Below are 22,167 nucleotides of genomic sequence, written 5' to 3'. Positions count from 1 at the left end.
GTGGTGGATTTGCGTGAAGCTTGTTCAGTCGCATGTTTGATGCTAGTGGTATCTCTAAACGTTACTTTTATTGTTGTATAATGGTTTCAACTTTGAAGTGATTGCTTGAATGATAAATTCATAGTTTTAATCCTTCTTTTTTCTTCCCAGGGAAAATATTGTGCATATTTAAAGAGGGGAAAGCTTTTGAGGTGCACAAAGACATTCACCGCGTAACTGTGAGACTGATTGAGCTTCACGCCCATTTTCAACAAAATCCTCCGTTGGCTATTGTATTGCATCTTACTTGGTATATCACCTATTTCCTTGCTTTGGGCTCAATTTGCAGTATATTTTTGAATATGAAAGACAGTGAAAGCAAAGAAGTATAAAACTAGATAAGACAAATATTTTTACGTGGAAACCCTTAAATGAGAATGAAGCCACGAGCGACTATATATTTGGATCAAGGATAATGTTGTACTGTAACATTATTGAATTTTTGCTAAATAAGAGTTATAACTTGTTAATGCTTATTGTGTGATTGTCATTGTCTCTCCCGTCTTCTAGGTGCAATGTATTCTTCTTCCTTGTTTGTAGCCATTTTATCCCTTGTTTATAGCTCGAATGCTCGATCAAGCAGCTAGTTGGATAATTTCTCCTTAAATTTAGGAACGGAGGAACCAATATCATGAGTTAGTCTTTTCATCTCATGCTTAACTGGACGGTTGAACACGATTCATCTATAAATATAATTGCGATTATTCTTGGTTCAATTTCTTCATCTCGCACGCTTCATTCGGTTCATGAAGTCATTCCTAATAGTATTCCTTAATCATCAATGATAGATAGATTATATGATGGAGTAATAATTGTATTAATTTGAATTGTGTTACATAGCTATATGGGGCGGTATTTATAATACTTATAAAGTTACAAATAATACTAATACGCACTCCTAGTCTTTATAGTGTGCCATTTACTTTTGATAGATAATTTCTTGTGTGAACAATTTCTGGATGTACATAATTTAGTTTTAATTGAAAACAATTAAGATGTCGATTTCGACTCACTGAACCGTTGTTAGCTAATCCATTAGTGGTCCATTCATCAGGTAATCAATAACGGGTCATAGGGCACTTCATGTGGGGTTTGGGTTAGAACTAGAGGTGATCATGGGCCGGGCCAACGCGGGCTTGGGCCGGGCCTTTCTAACAAAAACGGCTCATTTGTGTGGGCCGGGCCGGGCCGGGCCACGTGCATGGGCTTATTTAGCAAGCCCAAATCCGGCCCTTATGGGCTAATGCGGGCTTTTAGGCCTAAATGGGCTTTTTCAGGCCCTAAAATTTACGATTTACCCTAGGAAATAATTAGCGTAATACCTTAAGTTACAACTTATAAAACATACATAGTGTATAAAATTGTACAAAATATGATGAAATGCATATGAATTGCTCTCTAAAATAAAATAATGACAAAAATCGCCATATTAGAATGCTTAATCATGCATTCTTAGATATGATTTATGTTATGTATACTTTGTTTTATAAATCTAAAAAAATATACTTGAGTTTGTAAAGAGTTGGATAAAACTTTAACGCTACTTTAATAGGTTTTATTAGAAAAAATATTCATTATTAATAAATATGGGCCGGGTCGGGCCAAAATTTAAGCTAACGCTTGCCCAAACCCTATGACCAAAATATTTTGGGCTTTTTTTAGGTGCCCATGGGCTTTTTTTTGGGCCAAAACTAAGGCCCAGCTCTTCAAAAAACCGGTAGGGTAGAGGCCAATGGGCTGGTGATTGATCATTTCTAGTTAGAACTTAGAACTAACAAGGTTGGTAATTTGGTATTGGTTATCGGCTCATCGCTGTAACCTGAGTTCAATTCAACCGGTTTTGGTTCACCCAATTTTCGAGTTATATGAAATTCAGGTTCCAACTCCTTTCTTGTTCATCCCTACGGGGCAAGTAACATTTAACAACACACACACATCACACTCACTGTGTGTATCTCTCTAATCTCGTCCTATGCTTTAGAAAATCTAGACAAGATGATATCAACAACCCATTTCTGCAAACAATTTGACATTTCTTCTTCCTTCAATTCTCTTTCAACGGTTACTTCTCAAAATTCCACCTTTTTCTCTCCTTTTTGTTACAGTACCTTGAATTTTTCTTTGAAAGCCCCAAACTTTTGCTCATATAAACCCTTAATTTGTCTCTTAAACCCTCGTAAAACCCTCAAATTTACAACCCAATGCACTTCTAATTCAAATTTCGTGTCTACTGAAGTTAAACAAGCAGATGGAGAACCTGCAAAAGAAGAAGAAGATGAAGATGCTGAGGCAACACTTCTCTTTGAGGTTCTTACTTTCACAATTTGTTTTCTTTAGTTGTTTTGTGTTGATTGGAATCATGGGTTTTAATTATTTCTTAGAGAGAAGGGATCTGCTGTTGTTATTGGGTTTATTTTATTTTATGGAGTGTCATTTTGTATATTAATGTTTGTCTTTTATTTCGAGTTGTCTCGTATGTAAGACTGTCTCATACAAGATTAGTAATTGCCCTATTTGTGTTTGTGGTGAATTGGGTTGTGTAAGGGATAATTGATTTGAGAAACAGCTGAAATGTAGTTAATGAACACGTGATTGTGCTGCTGAGATTCAATTTAGTGATACATTGTATGTATAATGTTGAGTTAATAGAGGAAACTCAATTGCTTGGTGTTTGGAACTTGGCTCCTCTCTTCAAGGAAATGGAGGGTCCATTGAGCATTACTGAATCAACGGAACGGTCCAGAATAAGTTAGGTATTGGAGAGAGGAAATGGAAAGGGTGTATATTTGGCTAAAGATTAAATCTGGGCCGTTGATTAGGTAATGAAGAAGGGAAATGGAGAGGATCATGACTCGAGTGGTTGGCTACTTGTGGAGGATTGAGGAAATAGCTTGTTGGAGATTGCTTATGACTTTGGCATATTAAGTTGAATGCTAATTTGCTGAGGAAAATCAGTTTCTTTATATCAATTTTTGTATTGCGTTCATGCCGTCGAGTTTTCAAAGAGTTCCTCTAAGTTATATCTTAGGTAGGTAAGTTGTGATTCATAAAAAGGCGAAAACTATATTGTGAATTCTCGGATATTGAGAATAATGGCTTATTCCGTAGAATTGCCTTGCCGAATGTGTTTACTGCATGATGTGCAAATAGGTCAGGTGCCTTCTTTTCCTGGCCTCGTACTCATCTTTTGATAATCCTGTAAATTTTAGAAGCAAAAAACTGGCTGAAAATTTGTCGATGTGGCATTTGGAAGGTCCATTAGGAGTGTACCAAAAGTTTTTTTTTTTTTTTTTTTTTTTTGCTATTAAGATGATTGTGTTGTTGTTGTGACTCCAGAAACTGAGGAATGCTGAAATAGAAAGGGTTAAGAAGCAAGAAGAGTTTGAAAACAAAGCAAATGTACAACTAGAAAGACAGCTTGTAATGGCCTCAGAGTGGAGTAGGACCTTATTGACTATGCGGGGGAAGCTCAAAGGCACTGAGTGGGATCCTGTGAATTCGCATCGAATTGATTATAGCGACTTTTTGAGACTATTGAACACAAAAAATGTGAAATACATGGAGTACTCGAATTTTGGTCAGACAGTATCAGGTTAGAAATGCTTTACATCTTCATCTACATTGTTTGCACATCTGGTTTCGTTTACTTTTTTCTAGTGTTTAAGGGGTGTGCGTGGATACAAAAAGTGGGAGAGGAGGGAGGGGAGGGGAAATGGACCAACGGAGTTTTCCTTATAAAATATTCCCCATGTTGGAGGGATTTCAATTTACCTTGCAGGAGAAAAGTAAAGGGATCTCTTCTCTCCTCAATATCTCTCCAACTCCAATTATCCAACTTACAACAGCATTTTGTTATGGATGGAATCCCACAAAAAATGGGGTAGTGGAATTCATATGTACACAACGTTAACCCTATTTGTTAGCAACATAGTTCACAGATGACCCAAAATGAAAATTCCGTCTAGAATTGTATCAAATGACTGGTACTTCACAATAAGAAGAAGCTAGCCACTTCAATGAGTCATTTTGCTAACCAAATAAAGGAAAATGTTTCCCTCCCTTTTCCTACTCCATATTCCTTCAAATTCCTCCATCCAAACAAAGGGTAAGTTTTTTTTTTTTTTTTGGGAAAATGTAAGCTTTAATTAGAAACCATAATCTCCAAACATACATATTGGAAGGCATAGTTCAGACTAACATCCTTCATTACATTACAAATTACTCATCCATTCTTTGACTTACAATGTAACATATAATTCCTAATTCGAAACCGTATGTCCTTCTGCAACTGAGTAACCAGGTATTCTGGTCTGGTCACCCACTACAAAATAAACACGGGAAACTGACGGAAATAATCCGTCAATAAAGCCCTTTTCCTGTCAGAAACACGGGTTCTTGGGTTCCTGACGGAAAAACCGTCAGGAATCAACCGTCAGTACGATTCGTCACGAAAAACGCATTCCCGACGGTTTCCATCAGGAATCCAAAATATCTAAAATATCAGACGGTTTTTCCGTCAAAGCCCTCATTTAGGATGGGCCAGAAAGTCAACAATCTGATGGAAAAACCGTCAGGAAAGGAAAGCCTAATTCCTGACGGAAAATTCGTCGGAAAAGTCAACATTTTTGTTGACTTTAATGACGGAAATTCCGTCAGGAGAGCCGCCAAATTCCTGACGGATTTCCGTCAGGAAAATTATGGGCATTGGCGGGAAACAGCAGCTTGCTGCCCAGCCACAATGCGGAATTTGCATTGTTTTACACACCAAACCTGCAAAAACCATATACAACCGTCGACCGCCAAGCGCGAATCCATTATCATGTCGACCGCATGAGCGGGAATCAAGAGTAGACAATGAAATTATCGATAGAAAACCGAACACGATTGGAAGAACGAAGTTGTTACATAAAAACTAAAGGTCAAATTTTTACATGTCTCGTAAAACAATGTCTTTTACATACCAACTAAAATACTAATCCATAATCATAAGTTTCTAACATAAGGTAGCCTTAACATACTAACATAAGAACATAGACGACGATACTAATAATTACCTAGAGGCTCAACATGGTCATTACCAAAGCCATGCCCGTCATCCGCATTGTCGTCTCTACCGAAAGGGCGGGGGAAACCTGAGCACGAGGGAGGGGGTCCAGATTGTCGCATCTCAGCCAAAGCTTTTTGCATGGCTGCATACTGTTTCTTGAGTGGTGCGCATTTGTTCCTCAAGACTTTGTCGTGCGGCTCGCTCATTGTTCATTTGGGTGGCAAATTGAGAAACCATTATAGGAGTGTAAGAGAATGATCGACGAGTACCTTTGTTACACGGACGTTCATACCACATTTCGGCCGCTACATCACCGTTCCCGAAAAATCTTCCACGATTGTCAAAACCATCGACAGCGGTGTAGAACGAACGGTACTCGTATGGAGCCTCTCCGAGGGGCGTTGGTCGACTTATCTCTTCCTCATAAACGGCCTAAAAGAACAACAAATAAGGAAAAAAAGATGTTATATTTAAAAATGAAGAAAATATAATAAATATTAACATTAAGAATTAGAGAAATACAATAAATATTAACTTACGTCGGTCTTAGCAGTTCGAGGATTAACCCACTCCCCCTTCTTGTTTTTCTTGGTCTTTTGAAACAACTTGTAGGGTGTGGCCGACTCACCCTGAAAGTAGCATAAAAACATAAATTGATTATATTCGGCAATCAGTAATTCTAACCAATTTGTGAAAATAATAAATACAATACTTACCAATTCCTTGAAAGCATCGGAGCAACTCTTACGGCCTAGAGTATGGGTGCCTAATGCTTTCCCGTCTTTAGAACCCGACTTTCTATTTGCCGTGTTTATTTTAGAAATTTTGGCAAATTCAGGGTCTTTTTCTTCTCTAGCCTTAAGATTCACCCACCAAGTGGCCGGGACCCAAGTGGGTTTTTGCTTTGCATATTTGAGTCCATTAAGAAGCTTGGTAATCCGCCTCGTGACCTCCTTTTGCCATTCCGCCTTAGCGTCATAGCCTTCATCGACGGATCTCACATGTTTCTATTTCAAAAACAAGTGTTTAATTAGTAATAGAACTATAGAAGAGATGACTTTAATTAAAAAAAATAAAATAAAAATTATTAACGTAAAGTAAATAATAGGTAACTTTCAAATTACCCTAAACCAATTCCACATCTTCAAGCGCTACGCATGGCTCGCCTCACTTCATTTGGTGAAGTACTCGTCATCTGAAATGTTATTAGTGAACGACCAACTCACATATGATTTAACAGACTTGTCACTCCACCTGAAAATTAAAACAAAAACATACATAGATATTGGAAATTCAAATAAAATTATTTGAATGATATATTTTTCATAAAGGTAAAAATAAAATATTAGAACACTTACCATGAAGCACCTTCTTGTTGTTGCGAGAGAATGATTTGCTTGTTCTCCTACTCAACATCCTCGTCATCATCATCATGAGCCTCTTCGTGCTCCTTGTCACGGCGACCTCCCCTACTACCGCTCCCTATCAACTTTCGAATGAAACCTGCCATATACTAATTATAAACAATACAAATTGTCAGTCCAATAAAAATCATTAGTTCAAATTGTTAGTCCGAAAAAATTGGAGTGTGATCAATAATTTCATGTTTCCAAGTTATGATCAATAATTTCCAAGTTATGATCATCATCATCATCATTAAGCTATATTGATTTCCTATCATCAACATGTGATAGTTCGGCTTTTAGTAATAGTGATTAGGTTATTAACATATATTCATGTTTCCAAGTTATGATCAATAATTTGAAGTTAAACTTTTAACGGATGTTTATGAATATTTTACTCATTTTTAAATATTTCACGTATATACACAAATTATTTTAAAATAATTTTAAATAATGTTTCAAAAATGTTTACAAGTATACTCGTGCAACTTTTCACGGGTTTTAAGCTAGTAAGTATATAATTTAACAACGCAAATTGTTAGTCCAACAAAAATGAAGTGTCATGAACACTAACTATGAACAATGCAATCAAACAAACTCCTTACAAGTGCTTCAAATTTGATTGAATGATTAAAATTTATACATAAAAATGATTTGATTAAAATTCATACATTAATATAGTAGAATTACAAGAACTCCCATCACTCATCACTATCACTATCACTATCACTATGAATCAAAAGATGTTCATCATCTGAAAAAAGCTTTCCGACTTCTTCCTCTTCTTCCCCATTTTCCTCTATTCTATTTTCTTCAATTTCAATTTTATTATCCTCTTCTTCTCCGACATTCCCGTCATATTCCCTTTCACCCATTTCCACAACCACTTCATATTCATCTTCAGTATGTGACTTTTCCACCAAAATTGGTGAAAATGAGTGATCATTGACAACCACATCCTCTTGTAAGACAATTTCGTCAACAGGAGCATCAACACGTGATCTTGCCTTGATTTTAAAAACCGCAGACCATTGATTACCTTTCTTAGTGGTGGGATAAAGAGCATAACAAACTTGATCGACTTGAAAAGCGGCCACGAATGGGTTATATTAACGAAATTTCTTTTTCTCATTTACATCTACAAGTCCGTATACCTTATGGATATTAAGTCGTTGTTGGGAATTATCAAACCAATCACATTTAAACAATATCACCCTATAAACCCTTTCCTCGGTATAATAAACAAGCTCAATCACTTCATTTAGGATTCCATAGTAGTCCAACCCTTCTGTAGAATTCACACTAACCCCATTACTTGAGGTAGCTTTCGAAAGATCAACTCCCTCCTTATAAGCTCGAAATTTATAGCCATTGATAGAATATTGTCTCCATGTCTTCACCTTGCTACTAGGACCTAATGCTAGAGCTATTATTAAAGGGTCCTTTAATCTATAAGACTATCAATAAAACAATATGTTAATTAAGGTGTTATGTATATTATTCTCCATAACTAAAGATATGGACAAACAAAATAAATGCATTGGTATATGAGTATGAAGCAAACGTATTACTTACTTCATTTCGGAACCATTTCGGATAACTTTTATCATGTTTGCTCCAAACATCATCAGAGGACGTGACATCAGGAAATGTGAGTTTGATATGTGTCTCAAATTCCCTATATGTACCAGAAAAATGTTTTAATTATGTATTACCTATAATTTTGATCTAATTTGATAATTAAAAATGTATTGAGTAATGACGAAGTAATAACTTACTTTTCATAAGACTCTAAAAATTTTCCACAATTCCTTAGCACATAAAAATGAACTTCTTCATACTCTTTCTCACCCAAGTACCTCTGAATACATTTCCCGGTCGTAGTTCCCATGTCAGTATTGAATAACTCGGGTAATTTTATTGAATCTAGGTCGTCATCGGAATTCACACCAGCATCTAAATCTTTCGCTTTTGTGTCATTGTGACTTTCGAAATATAGGGAACAGAAATTTGCAATTTCCTCTAACAAAAAAGAATTGTATATGGAACCCTCCACCCGAGCTTTGTTGCCAATCTTTCTTTTTATATGATTAAGAAATCTCTCAAATGGATACATCCATCGATATTGAACAAGTCCTCCAACCTTCGCTTCATAAGGTAAGTGAATAGGCAAATGCTCCATGGAATTGAAGAAAGACGAGGGAAATATCTTCTCTAACTTGCATATTATCTCCGCAATGTTATTCTCTAGACGTTCCATAGAATCAACTCTAATCGTAGAAGTACACAGGTCTCTAAAAAATTGGCTTATCTCAGTTATTGCATTCCAAGAACCAGTCGGGAGCAACTCTCTCAAGGCAACAAGGGAGTAGCCGTTCCATAAAGACATGACAATCATGACTTTTCATGGAATGAACACCATATTTTTATGGTCAACACACCAACACACCGACTCAAATATGAAGCATAACCATCCGGAAATTTCAAATTAGCAACCCATTCACATAGAGCCTTTTTCTTCGCAGTTTCTAAAACAAACCTAGATGATATTGACCGTTTATAACAAAGTTCATTAAAGTCGAGTTTATCCTTAGGGCTAAATTTAGTTTTACCCGGTACATCCATCATCGTGTTGATAAGCTGTTCAAAAATGTTTTTTTTCAATGTGCATAACGTCTAAGTTGTGTCGAATTAACAACGTTTTCCGGTAAGGAAGTTCCCAAAGTATGCTTTGTTTCCACCAACCTTCATTCTTGTCTTTCAATCTTTTCAATTCTTGATCAGAAGCATCAACTATTTTTGGCAAGTCTTTTACGGAATCCTACACTTCATCACCCGTTAATTTCGACGCGGCTATGCGATTCTCAGTTCTTCTGTTCTTTAGAAAATGCTTACAATTGTTGCGGAAAGGATGATCAGGTCTTAAGAACTCACGGTGACAATCGAACCAACAAACCTTTTTGCTATTAAGCCAAAAAGATCTATGTTCTTTTTCTTGACAATAAGGACAAGCACGGTACCCACTTGTGGACCAATCGGAAAGCATGCCATATGCCGGGAAATCATTGATCGTCCACATTAATGCAGCCTTTAATTGAAAATTTTGTTTCTTAGAAACATCGTAGGTGTACACGCGGGTTTCCCAAAGTTCTTTCAACTCTTTAATCAACGGTTGGAGGTACACATCCAAATTTGTCTTAGGGTTCTTAGGACCTGGAACGAGCACAGATAAGAACATAAATTGTCGCTTCATACATAACCAAGCAGGTAAGTTGTACGGAGTGACGATCACGGGCCAACATGAGTAATTCTTCCCAAATTGCCCATAAGGGTTAAATCCATCTGTACACAAACCAAGCCGAACATTACGAGGCTCACTTGCAAATTATGGATGCTCTCTATCAAAATATTTCCACGCTTATCAAAATGTTTCCACGCTTCTCCATCACTTGGGTGTGTCATTGTTCCCCTTTCTCTTAATCGAGAGTTTCTATGATGCCAACTCATCTCACCTCACCTCACCTGCTATGTGTTTGGTTCCATATAATCGTTGTAACCTTGGCGCAAGCGGGAAATAAGACGGTTTACAAGGAATTCGCCTTCCACTTGAATTTTTTGTAGTTTTATACCGAGATGCAGGACACTTTGTACATTCCTCAAGATTAGCATTTTCCTCCCCGAAAAGTATGCATCTAGTAGGACATGCATCAATCTTCTCGTGGGGTAGGTGTAGTCCCTTAAGCAAATTCTTAATCTCATTAAAATTACGCGTCATTTCATTAGTCTTTGGAATAATGTCACCTATGAACGACACAAACCCATTCGCGCATCTAAGAGATATGTTATTCTCATATTTGAGTGTTACCAACCTAGCTGCCGCTTGCAACAAACTCATATTACTTCCCTCATACACTGGTTGTTCGGCTTTTTCTAGCATTTTATAAAAGGAAGAAACTTGGGGGTTTCGGGTGTCATAACGCACTTCTTTATCGCTAAGGTCGTCGGGATTGAGTTGCTCCTCCAATATTTGTTCAACATTATCACGTAATGCATTTTCCACGAGCTCCCGGTAAGGATTCTCACTAACTACGATACTACTTGAACTTCCTTTGGTAGGCATTTCCTCACCGTGATACGTCCATACATAGTAATTATCGGGAAAACCATTCGACCAAAGATGATCTTCAACTTCTTTCTTCCCTTTAAAAGCTCTGTTGTTGCATTTCTTACACGGACACCTCATTTCACCAAAATTCTTATACATACTACTTTGTTCCACGAAGTCAATAAAATCTTTCACCCCCTTTGCAAATTCACGCTTGGGTTTCTTTTTTTCGTCTAATCTTTCATACATCCATTGTCGTTCTAATATTTTCATGTTTTTATATATCTACAATTCAATTTGTTTGTATATATGTCATAAAAAAACAATAACAACCAAAAATAATACTCAATAAACATTATCACCAACAAATAACTATTGTCAACAAGTAATCTTTCTTTTTTTTGAATTGGGTCCTTATCACTCCAACCTAAACCCATCAATGTACATTTCAAGTCACTAGCAAACACACACTTGTGATTTATTAATGAGGAAAAAATTCGGTAGCAATTCCCCTCTGTTCTCCAAATACACAATGTAGAATAAATAATTACTCCACATATGCATTCAGAGAACATTAAAGGAATTGTCACCGAGCTCTTTCCTCATTAACAAATCACAAATACATGTTTACTACCTAAGTGACTTGAAACATACAAAGACAGTCCCAAAACGGGGACTAGTCAAGAATTACTCCTAATGAGTAATTTTTGAACGGGTACTAAATCAATATGAACATTAATTTCAATAATACTAAAAACAAAACATACAACAATGACTACTTTCCTAATAATGTCAACTAACAAAAACTAAGTAACATGACTAATTTTTCATTTTAAATATCTAATCTAATTAACATTAAGTCAAATTATCATTTTAAAAACATTAACATTACACAAAATTTAACACTTCACAAAACTACTGCTAACTATTACTAATTAAGCTTCTATCCTAATTCACAAAATTACTACTAACTATTACTAATTAAGCTTCTTTCCTAATTCACAAAACTACTACTAACTACTACTAATTAAGCTACTAACTACTAACTACTAACTATTACACAAAATTTAACACTTCACAAACATTACAACAAAATGGCTTCTATCCTAATTCAACATGCATCAACACCAACTACTACTAATTAAGCTAATTAAACTACTACTAATTAAGCTAATTAAACAAAAAAATTAATTAAAAGGAGATTAAAAAATACCTAATTAACTTCACTAATAAGTAAAAAGAAAGGATGAGAAAGAAGGTAGAGGGCAGCGGCGGTGGTGGACGGCGGCGGATCTGGGAGGCAACACCTATACAAAAAACAATAAAGACAAGAAAAGGAAAAGGAAAAGGAAAAAGAAGAGAGAAAGGACAAATCTGGGGTGGAGATGGCGGTGGTTGGAAGGAGAGGAGGGTGGTGGTGGTGGTGTCGGATTTAGTGTTAGGTTTTGGGAGAAAAATTGATTTGGGAAAAAATATTGTGCGATAGAATGACGGGTTGTTTCGCGTGTTTTTGGTATTTAAGAAAACTTCTGACGGAATTCCGTCAGGAAAGTCAACAACGGAATTTCCGCCAGGAGTGTTCTATCAATTATTGCCTGTGTGGTTGATTTATTGAAGGGAACATCTGACGGAATCTCTGTCAGTAATAGTGAAATTCTGTCGGAAATTCCGTCAAGATATATTGGCGCCTTTGCTTTTTTTAATGCGCCAGTAACCTCTAACGCATTCTGACGGAAATTCCGTCAGTAAAGGATTCTGACGGAAATTCTGTCAGTAAAGGATTACTGACGGAATATCCATCACTTTTCCGTCACTTTTCCTAATTATCTAACGGTTTGATAATTCCGTCAGAATCTCCGTCAGTTTCCCGCGTTATTTTTGTAGTGACCACCTGCTCAAGCAAGCCTGCATATATTTCGTGCATTCCAGATATGATATATCAGTCCAGCCATTATACTCCCCAGCACCTTCTTTCTGAGCACCTTCTTTCTGCACAGAGATCGAAATCTCTTCCTGCACCACCATAGGATACACTCTTCCTCTGGTAAAATCTCCTTGCTCCATGCTGTTACCAGTTGACAGCATTTCTTGTTGTACGCACACTGAAAAAAAAGGTGATTATGTGACTCTTGTTGTATACCACAAAGATAGCACACCTTAGACTCAGCTATCTTCATTTTCATCAATCGATCCTGGGTGAGAAGTTTCTTATGCCCAGCTACCCAGCATATGAACCCACGTTTAGGTATCATCCAGGAATTCATTGACCATTGAAACCAGTCACTGTTTGCACTGTTTGCACCTGGTGGCTGAATCCAATGATACCCCATATTTATACTGTAATGTAAGCCAGTATTGGCCCTCAGAAGATCCTTAAAAATGTTCTTTATCTGACATATCTTCCTCCAAGCCCAACTGGAATTAATAGTATGTTCATAATCAGTCCATTGCTTATCTTTTATATAGACTACATGCACCCATTTAACCCATAGGTGATCAGCCTTATCCTCTATCCACTGCAGACATATTTGGCAACAAAGAAACCATATTCCAAAGACATTAAGTTCTTTAGACCCAATCCTCCTTGCTTCTTTGGTCTGCAAATAGTATCCCAGGCCACCAAAGCAGGACTAGAGCTAGCTGTTTTTCCCTTCCACAAGTAGGCTCTACATATAGCTTCTATCTTTCTGATGACAGTTTTAGGGAGGATAAAGATTCTAGGCCAGTAATTACGTAATTACGTACTGCTGAACACTGCTCTCACTAAAACAAGCCTGCGAGCATAGGAGAGATGCCTAGTGTGACGATCCGCACACTTCGAACCCTTAGATTTATTCATACTTATGTAATTTCTCCCTTGTATATTTTTAGTAAATACTTTCCTAGTTTAGCATAGTTTTAGAATAGCTTTTCTTTCCATAAATAGGTATATCGCTATTCTACACTTTCAATGTTTCCTGCTACCAGAATGAAAATATCAAATTTCCCTCTTTAGGGAGTACTAGTGAATGAAAATCTGCTTTCTACCTTGTGCCTTCGTGTTGCTTATTGTTATTTTGTTGTGAACGACTCTTTGCCTTCACTTTTCTAACAAGACGTGTTTGTGGGATCGACACCAGGATCCCGACTCACACACCCGAGACCGATTACGAATGCCTAGTGCTTGACAAGCACTAGTGCTTGACGCTCTCGTTGCAATCCTGTCGAGTGTTGCCGAGACCCAAGTATCGTGCTAGTGAGGGATCCTTCACTTGTACGAAGATCCTTGTCGCTTGCATCTTGCCTTGAGCCGGGCGAGGGTGCGCGCCACGATCCGGCAAGAGTACCGGGACCGTGACATTTGGTATCAGAGCCCGGTCTTCGGACGGGTTTCTGCACGCCGCATTTGTTTATCGAGATCAAGAAAATGGGCGAAACGATTGAGGATCGAGTGGATGCCTTAGAGGAATCAATCGACGTCAAGCTTCCCAAACTCGAGGGCGTCGTTATGCGGATGGCCGCGAGCCTCGAGGAGTTACAGAAGACGGTTTGTGAACTCGAGACGGAGGTGGACGGGATGAACACCCGCATCCAAGCGATTAGTGATGCGATCCCCGATGATCGGGAGGAAGAGATCAATCATCTTCAGCGAAAGGTCGAGATGTTAGAGAACACTTTCACCACGCTCGTGAAAGCGGTGGCCAATGACGGGAAATCTGTGAGGGGCCATAAGGTGAAGGCACCTCCACCTCGTACCTACGATGGGGCGAGAGATTCGAAAGTGGTCGATAATTTTGTCTTCGATATGGAGCAATACTTCCGAGTAAGTGGGCTCGACGAAGAAGGGAAAGTCGACACAGCAAGTATGTACTTAAGTATGTACTTGGTGGACGACGCCAAGATGTGGTGGCGGGCTAGGTACAAGGTGATCGAAGCGGGCACGATCACGCTAACATCGTGGACCGACTTCAAGAAGATTTTGAAGGACCACTTCTACCCCGAGAACACCGAGTTTGTCACTCGGAGGAAGCTGAAGGAAGTAAAGCACACCAAATCACTCCGGGATTATGTGAAGGAATTCTCAGCGTGCATGCTCGAGATTACGGAAATGACCGAGACGGACAGAACCTTCGAGCTCGTCAACGGATTGAAGAGGTGAGCTCAACAAGAGGTAATGTCGGTAATGAGACAGAACCCCAAGACTCTGTCTTCAGCCATATCGGCTGCGGAGCGTCTTCTCGATTTCTACGGGGAGCGAGAGGTGCCTCGAGAGGTGGCACCAACGGAGAATACGGGTGCACCTCAAATTGGGTTCAACGGAAGGAAGTCACAAGCAAGTTCGATTTCGGTTGGGAACAGTCGGTTTCGCTCACAGGGGAGCCAAGCTAAGTGGCGAGCAGTTCGAACGCGCCCACAAGCTCATCTTGAAATCTCCAAAGGTGGGAAACTCAACTGCGTCTACAACAAAGAAACCGTTCGCGTGCTTTGTGTGCAAGGGTCCTCATAGGATGGCCGAATGTCCCAAGTTCAATGCAATGATTCAGAAGATGCCAAAGGGGGCTCAAGAGTGTCTTGACGGGGCGCCGGCCGACTATCACCAAGAGTATGACGAAGACTCGGGTGATGAGGAAGACTAGCCGCGTATGAGCTCACTACAGAGGATAAGCGCGATGGGGAAGTTGGAAGAACCCCTAGCCAAGAAATCCACCGGGCTCATGTACGTGGACTTGATGGTGAATGGGAGGAAAGTACGAGCCATGATCGACTCGGGCGCATCCCACAACTTCGTGACTAAAGAGGAAGCTGATCGATTGGGACTAGTTCTAAGCGACACGAACAACTGCCTCAAGCCAGTTAACGGGAAGATGAGGCGTGTCCAAGGAGTGGCTAAGAAGGTCGCGGTTCAGGTGGGTGAAAGAAAGCATTAGCAGTGATAAAGCCAGGTGACGGTTCGATGCTGCTGATGGGGTCTTTCGTAGTGAAGACCGTGGATGGGGACGAGGACAATGGGAGCCCTCGAATCTCGGCAGTGAGGGTGATACCGACGCCGAGACGGGGGACGCAATCTTGGAGAGTACCCAATGGTTCAGCGGAACCGAGGGTGAACAAGACTCGGGCTAACTACGCTGCTAAGTGGCCCGAGAGACAAAAGGAGAGTCTCCCACCTCAAAGGGGAGTAAACAATGAGGGTCGTGAAACCCAAAGAAGAAGGCCTCGTGACATTAGGGGGCCGCGTCGATGTGCTGAATCGACGTCCTGGAGAACTCACTTACCCTTGAATGCAGGTACTAAAGTGGTGATGGACAAGGTGAAGGTGCACTGGAGCCAGCACATGGAACGATCTCTTGAAGTTTCCACTCAAGCAACGAGGACTTGGACTTCCCAGAATGACCCAGGCAAGTGATAAACTTGAAGGACATGATGTTCGGGAGTCTCACCGTCAAGGAAATGCACTCTATTCTTGAAGGGACGATGAATCCGATCATGGTGTGGACCGAGAAGTATCTACAAGCCGGACTCAAGAGAAAGTCAAACCTCAATCAGCATGGACGGCCACACCTCAGGCCACACCTCACCGAGGATTTTGAGGGTCAGTCGACCCAAACAAGAAGGCCTCGTACCATCAGGGGGCCGCGCCGAAGTGCTGATTCGGCGTACCGGAGAACTCACTTACCCTTGAATGCAGGTACTAAAGTGGTGATGGACAAGGTGAAGGTGCGCTAGAGCGAGCACCTGGAACGATCTCGTGAAGTTTCCACTCGAGCAACGAGGACTTGGACTTCCCAGAATGACCACTTGGAGGACATGATGTTCGGGAGTCTCACCGTCAAGGAAATGCACTCTATTCTTGAAGGGACGATGAATCCGATCATGGCTCATGGTGTGGACTGAGAAGTATCTACAAGCCGGACTCAAGAGAAAGCCAAACCTCAATGCAGCATGGACGGCCACAGCTCACCGAGGAGTCTCACTGAAGCACCATTCAAGATTTTTGTGTTGCCGGGGGCGGCAACAGATTAGGTGGGGGAGAGTGTGACAATCCGCACACTTCGAACCCTTAGATTTATTCATACTTGTGTAATTTCTCCCTTGTATATTTTTAGTAAATACTTTCCTAGTTTAGCATAGTTTTAGAATTCTTTTTTTTTTCATAAATAAGTATATCGCTACTCTACACTTTCAATGTTTCCTGCTACCAGGATGTAAATATCAAATTTCCCTCTTTAGGGAGTACTAGTGAATGAAAATCTGCTTCCTACCTTGTGCCTTCGTGTTGCTTCTTGTTGCTTTGATGTAAACGACTCTTTGCCTTCACTTTTCTAACAAGCCGTGTTTGTGGGATCGACACTAGGATCCCGACTCACACACCCGAGACCGATTACGAATGCCTAGTGCTTGACAAGCACTAGTGTTTGACGCTCTCGTTGCAATCCTGTCGAGTGTTGCCGAGACCCGAGTATCGTGCTAGTGAGCGATCCTTCACTAGTACGAAGATCCTTGTCGCTTGCATCTTGTCTTGAGCCGGGCAAGGGTGCGCGCCACGATCCGGCAAGAGTACTGGACCGTGACACCTAGCCCCTATCCCCCTAATTCTATCCACCACCTTATCAACTAAGCAACTACAATCCAGCACTGACAATCTTTTTGGAGCCACAGTCACTCCCAGATATTTAAAGGGAGGAGTACCTTTCTTCATTCCTGTAGCTCTTTCAATCTAAGTACTCGGCCAGTCATCCATGCCATTACAGTAGAAATTAGACTTTCCTTTGTTCATAGCCAAACCTGAAGCTTTAGAGAAAAAATCAAAGGCATTAAGTATAAGTTCATTGGAAGTTTCTTCTCCTTAAGCAAAGGTGTGAAATTCCAATTCTCTTGCATAGTGGGTGGAATCTGAAATTAGGATGCTGCTGTCTCACCTCCAAAACTATACTAAGATATTCAAGGCACAGTGTAAACAACAGCGGGGAGAGAGGATCCCCTTGTCTCAATCCTCTCTTTCCCTTAAAGAAGCCAAATGTTTCCCCATTCAGAGTAATTGAGTAAAATGGAGTAGTTATGCATTGCATAAGTAAGTGTACCCATTGCTCAGGAAACCCTAGATTCCTTAACATTTCCTCAACAAAAGACCATGCAATGGAGTCATACGCCTTTTGTAGGTCAAGCTTCATCAACAGTCTAGGAGAACAAGTCTTCCTCTTATACAACATGATTAGATCCTGACAAATAAGTATGTTCCCTACAACGTCCCTCCCTTGTATGAAAGCACTCTTGGATTGGCACACAATATCTGGCAAGATCCTGCTCAATCTATTGCAGATTACCTTTGACAAGCATTTATAGACTGTATTGCAACAGGCTATGGGCCTGAATTGCATAACAGACTCAGGAATCTCCACCTTAGGCACAAGAGTGATCACAGTATTGTTACATTGTTTTAGTAGCTGGCCAGAGTGGAAAACATTCTTAATGGCTGCACTCACCTCCTGGCCTACAATGTGCCAGCAGTCTTTGAAGAACTGACTACTGTAGCCATCAGGTCCAGGGGCTTTGTTGCCTGGGATTGAAAACGTGGCTTTCCTGATCTCCTCAGTTGTGACAGGAGCCAAGAGTCTCACAGTGCTGTTCATTAAGGCATTTGCCAGCCTTCACAATCCTCTTATTCACATGAGTGTCAGGCTTAGATGTACCAAGTAATGAGATATAATATTCTTCAAAAGCAGCCTTGATCTCATCATACTTAGAACAGAGCTTATCCTTCATATCTTTCACCTGAAAAACTTTGTTTCTGGACCTCCTTTTTCTGATACTTGCATGTTCTAGCACCCAGAAATGGTTGCCTCAAAAGGGTAAGTTCCCTCGCCCATTTGTTTCTTTCTTATGCTTACCTTTGTATTTACTTGGGCCTTGGGGAGAGAGTGCTGTGTGGGATAACATCTTCGTGATATCAAAAGGTCTACATTTTGTCAATTAATCTTTGAGAGGTAGCCATATAAATATAACGTGAGATCAAACCAATTCACAAAAATCCCCACCCATATATGATATATCTATAAACACACTAGAAAGTAGAAACTGTAGTCTAGACATAATTGCCCATAATATGGGTGAGGCTCGTGATAATCTTATCAACAGTACATGTTATTTGAGAATTTGTTATTTTTCAGTGGTTTGTGTTTTCTTCTTTCATAAAGCTCAGGTTGTCCATAGTTAATTTGCGTAAATATCTATTATTCTCAATTGATTACTGATTGTGATTCCAATTTACAGTTATACTCCCTTACTACAAAGATGAAATGGTTGAAGGAGGGGGTCCAGAAGGAAATCCACAGAAGGAAGTTGTATACAAGCGTCATATAGTTGATCAGATGCCAATTGATTCTTGGAACGATGTCTGGGGGAAGTTGCATCAGCAGTTGGTGAATGTTGACGTGATCAATGCAAACACGGTGTCTGCAGAAGTGTATTCTTCTGTTGCAACAGCTGTTGTGTGGTCCATGAGGCTAGCTCTTTCCATAGCATTGTATGTTTGGATTGACAGTAAAATGAAGCCTATCTATGCAAAGCTAATTCCTTGTGATTTGGGTAAACCTGACAAAAAGTCAAGGCAGCCCCTTAAGCGGCGTGCATTAGGTTCACTCGGGAAGAGTCGAGCAAAATTCATATCAGCAGAAGAAAGAACAGGAGTGACATTTGATGATTTTGCAGGCCAAGAGTATATCAAACAAGAATTACAGGAGATTGTTCGGATTTTGAAAAACGAAGATGAGTTCCAAGATAAAGGCATATACTGCCCTAAGGGAGTATTGCTCCATGGTCCTCCTGGAACTGGAAAAACTCTGTTGGCAAAAGCTATTGCTGGGGAAGCGGGACTTCCTTTCTTTGCTGCTAATGGAACAGACTTTGTGGAGATGTTTGTAGGTGTAGCTGCATCTAGGGTGAAGGATCTATTTTCTAGTTCTAGATCATTTGCTCCTTCTATCATTTTTATTGATGAAATAGATGCGATTGGTAGCAAACGTGGTGGCCCGGACATTGGAGGTGGTGGGGCCGAGAGAGAACAAGGTCTGCTTCAAATATTAACTGAGATGGATGGTTTCAAAGTTGCCACATCACAGGTTCTGGTCATAGGAGCGACCAACCGACTGGACATCCTTGATCCCGCCTTGCTAAGGAAGGGTAGATTTGACAAGATTATTAGGGTAGGTTTGCCTTCCAAAGACGGGAGACTGGCCATATTGAAGGTACACGCAAGAAACAAGTTTTTTCAGTCTGAGGAGGAAAAAGAAGTTCTCCTGCAAGAAATTGCCGAGCTGACTGAAGATTTTACTGGAGCGGAGTTGCAAAATATTCTCAATGAAGCTGGGATTTTGACAGCTAGAAAAGATAAAGACCATATAGGCAGAGAAGAACTTCTAGAAGCTTTAAAAAGGCAGAAGGGTACATTTGAAACCGGGCAAGAAGATAATAAAGAAATTCCTGAGGATTTGAAGCTTAGATTAGCATATCGAGAAGCAGCTGTCGCTATCCTTGCTTGTTGTTTCCCTGACCCTTACCGTCCATTTGTCGGGACAAACATAAATTCAATTTCTAGTAAGCCTAGCATGCAATATACTGAGTTTTCCAGGAGGGTATTTATGAGGAAATCCGATTATGTAACCAACATTGTCCGAGCTTGTGCTCCGAGAGTTGTGGAAGAGGAGATATTCGGTATTGATAATTTATGCTGGATTTCTTCTAAAGCTACTCTTGAAGCTTCAAAGTTCGCCGAATTTTTGATACTCCAGACAGGAATGACAGCCTTTGGAAAAGCATATTACAGGAGTCAACGCGATCTTGTCCCCAATCTTGCTGCTAAACTTGAAGCACTTAGAGAAGAATACATGCGTTATGCTATGGATACATGTTCATCTGTGTTGAGTGAACATAGTGTCGCTTTGGAGACAATTACCGATAAACTCCTTGATACCGGAGAAATCAAAGCTGCCGAAATTTGGGATATATTCAAAACATCTCCAAAAATTCCACAGCCTGATGTTATACCTGTTGATGAATATGGTGCATTGGTTTATGCAGGTAGATGGGGCTTACATGGTGTCAGTTGTCCTGGAAGGGTTACATTTGCACCAGGTAATGTGGGATTTGCAACCTTTGGTGCCCCTCGTCCTATGGAAACTCAAATAGTTAGTGACGAGACATGGAAGTTAGTAGATGATATTTGGAATAAAAGAGTTGAGGAAATCAGAAATGAAGCCTCAAAGGAGACTGAAGATGAAAAGGATAGGCCACAACTTTTGATTGCTAGCCATTTCCTATGACCATCTCCTTTGGCCAAGTGTGTGGTTTTGATCAAGAAGGCATAGGTAAAATCAGCTTATTTGGGTTACGATGTGGTCGCAAATAAAGAATTAAGGTGTTCCACAAATAGATCAGTTACGACCCTCTGATATAGCTATGGGCGGGAACCTTGTATAACATTTAAGGTATTGGGGCGAGGCTGTGGTGGTTGTTGACTACATGTACTAATGTCCGAGTAGTTGTAAACTTGTATGTTTTTTCATATGATGTTCTCTTACCAATTATATAAATCAACTCTTTTTTGCACCGGAACATAGAATTTGGTTGATGTCACCATCGCTTGTTATGGTGCACAAACCACTACTCCGTAATTGTTATGGTGCGCACCTCTCTTGTCGTGTATCATACATTCTATTCACGGAAATCATACCATCCGTTGAATACTTGAATATATGTGAAGAGTATTTTATTCAACTATTATGATTCCAGTTAATGTGAGAGAGTATCGTTTTGAGCTCATATGCTGCCTATCACTATGAACACGCCCAAAGGAACCTCTTCAACACTTGTAATGTAGTTCTGCCACAATGAACAAGGCGCCTAGGTAGCACGGACACTCCTCCTAACTAGCCATCCCGTGTCCGACACCGTGTCCGACACCTGGACACCCGACACTCGTTGGACACACGCCTAAATATGTTATAGTTTAGACGAGGAATAAATTGTCAAAAGAGATTGATTAGAAGATTGGTTTGGGTGGGAAATGAGAAATAGTTATAGTTAAAGGTCAAATTTTACCTTCAATTACCTAAATTTAGTATCAAATACATACAAAAATAAAGTCATACGTTATTTATAACCATAAAATATGTTTTTTTATTAAATTTAAATAGCGTGTCCCGTGTCCTAAATTTCATGAGATGCCGTATCACGTGTCCGTGTCGTGTCCGTGTCCGTTTTGGTGCAACCTAGCAAGGCGCCTCGTGGGAATATGTAGCCTTTGAACTTGCATTTTGGAACCACCCCATATCAATTTACTTTATTAGAATCAATTAAAATTATCTACACAAATTCATATTACCTCCATGTTCCCTTTTGTGTCGGTGTCGGGTTTAACGGGTTACCCCTCAGTCCCTCACCCATTGTGCCGCTATAGGGGATAGTGAAGATGACTTGATACTGCGTATATCACTTTATTATCTTGATATTGAATTAAGTGTTATCACTACATTCAATCGATTTTGACATTGTTCCTCTTGAGGCTTGAAATCGTATTTGACATTTCATAAAAATAAAAA

The 22,167-nt window shown here is 39.9% G+C and overlaps 2 protein-coding genes across 2 annotated transcripts; one reads left to right on the top strand and one right to left on the bottom strand.

Moving 5' to 3' along the window:
* Nucleotides 1–1,927: 1,927 nt before the first annotated feature.
* On the top strand, nucleotides 1,928–21,343 carry LOC141623352 (putative inactive ATP-dependent zinc metalloprotease FTSHI 4, chloroplastic). Its single transcript, XM_074439464.1, has 3 exons — nucleotides 1,928–2,346; nucleotides 3,376–3,631; nucleotides 18,842–21,343. The coding sequence occupies exons 1-3, from the start codon at nucleotides 2,035–2,037 to the stop codon at nucleotides 20,887–20,889; spliced, it is 2,616 nt and encodes an 871-aa protein (XP_074295565.1). The 5' UTR covers nucleotides 1,928–2,034; the 3' UTR covers nucleotides 20,890–21,343.
* On the bottom strand, nucleotides 6,742–11,148 carry LOC141623353 (uncharacterized). Its single transcript, XM_074439465.1, has 2 exons — nucleotides 8,268–11,148; nucleotides 6,742–8,167 (listed from the first exon to the last, which is right to left on the bottom strand). The coding sequence occupies exons 1-2, from the start codon at nucleotides 8,885–8,887 to the stop codon at nucleotides 7,987–7,989; spliced, it is 801 nt and encodes a 266-aa protein (XP_074295566.1). The 5' UTR covers nucleotides 8,888–11,148; the 3' UTR covers nucleotides 6,742–7,986.
* Nucleotides 21,344–22,167: the final 824 nt, after the last annotated feature.

Source organism: Silene latifolia, chromosome X, assembly GCF_048544455.1.
Source record: "Silene latifolia isolate original U9 population chromosome X, ASM4854445v1, whole genome shotgun sequence".
Classification (NCBI taxonomy): domain Eukaryota; kingdom Viridiplantae; phylum Streptophyta; class Magnoliopsida; order Caryophyllales; family Caryophyllaceae; genus Silene; species Silene latifolia.
Note: the sequence above shows the minus strand (reverse complement) of the source record. Positions and strands in the feature narration are given on the sequence as shown.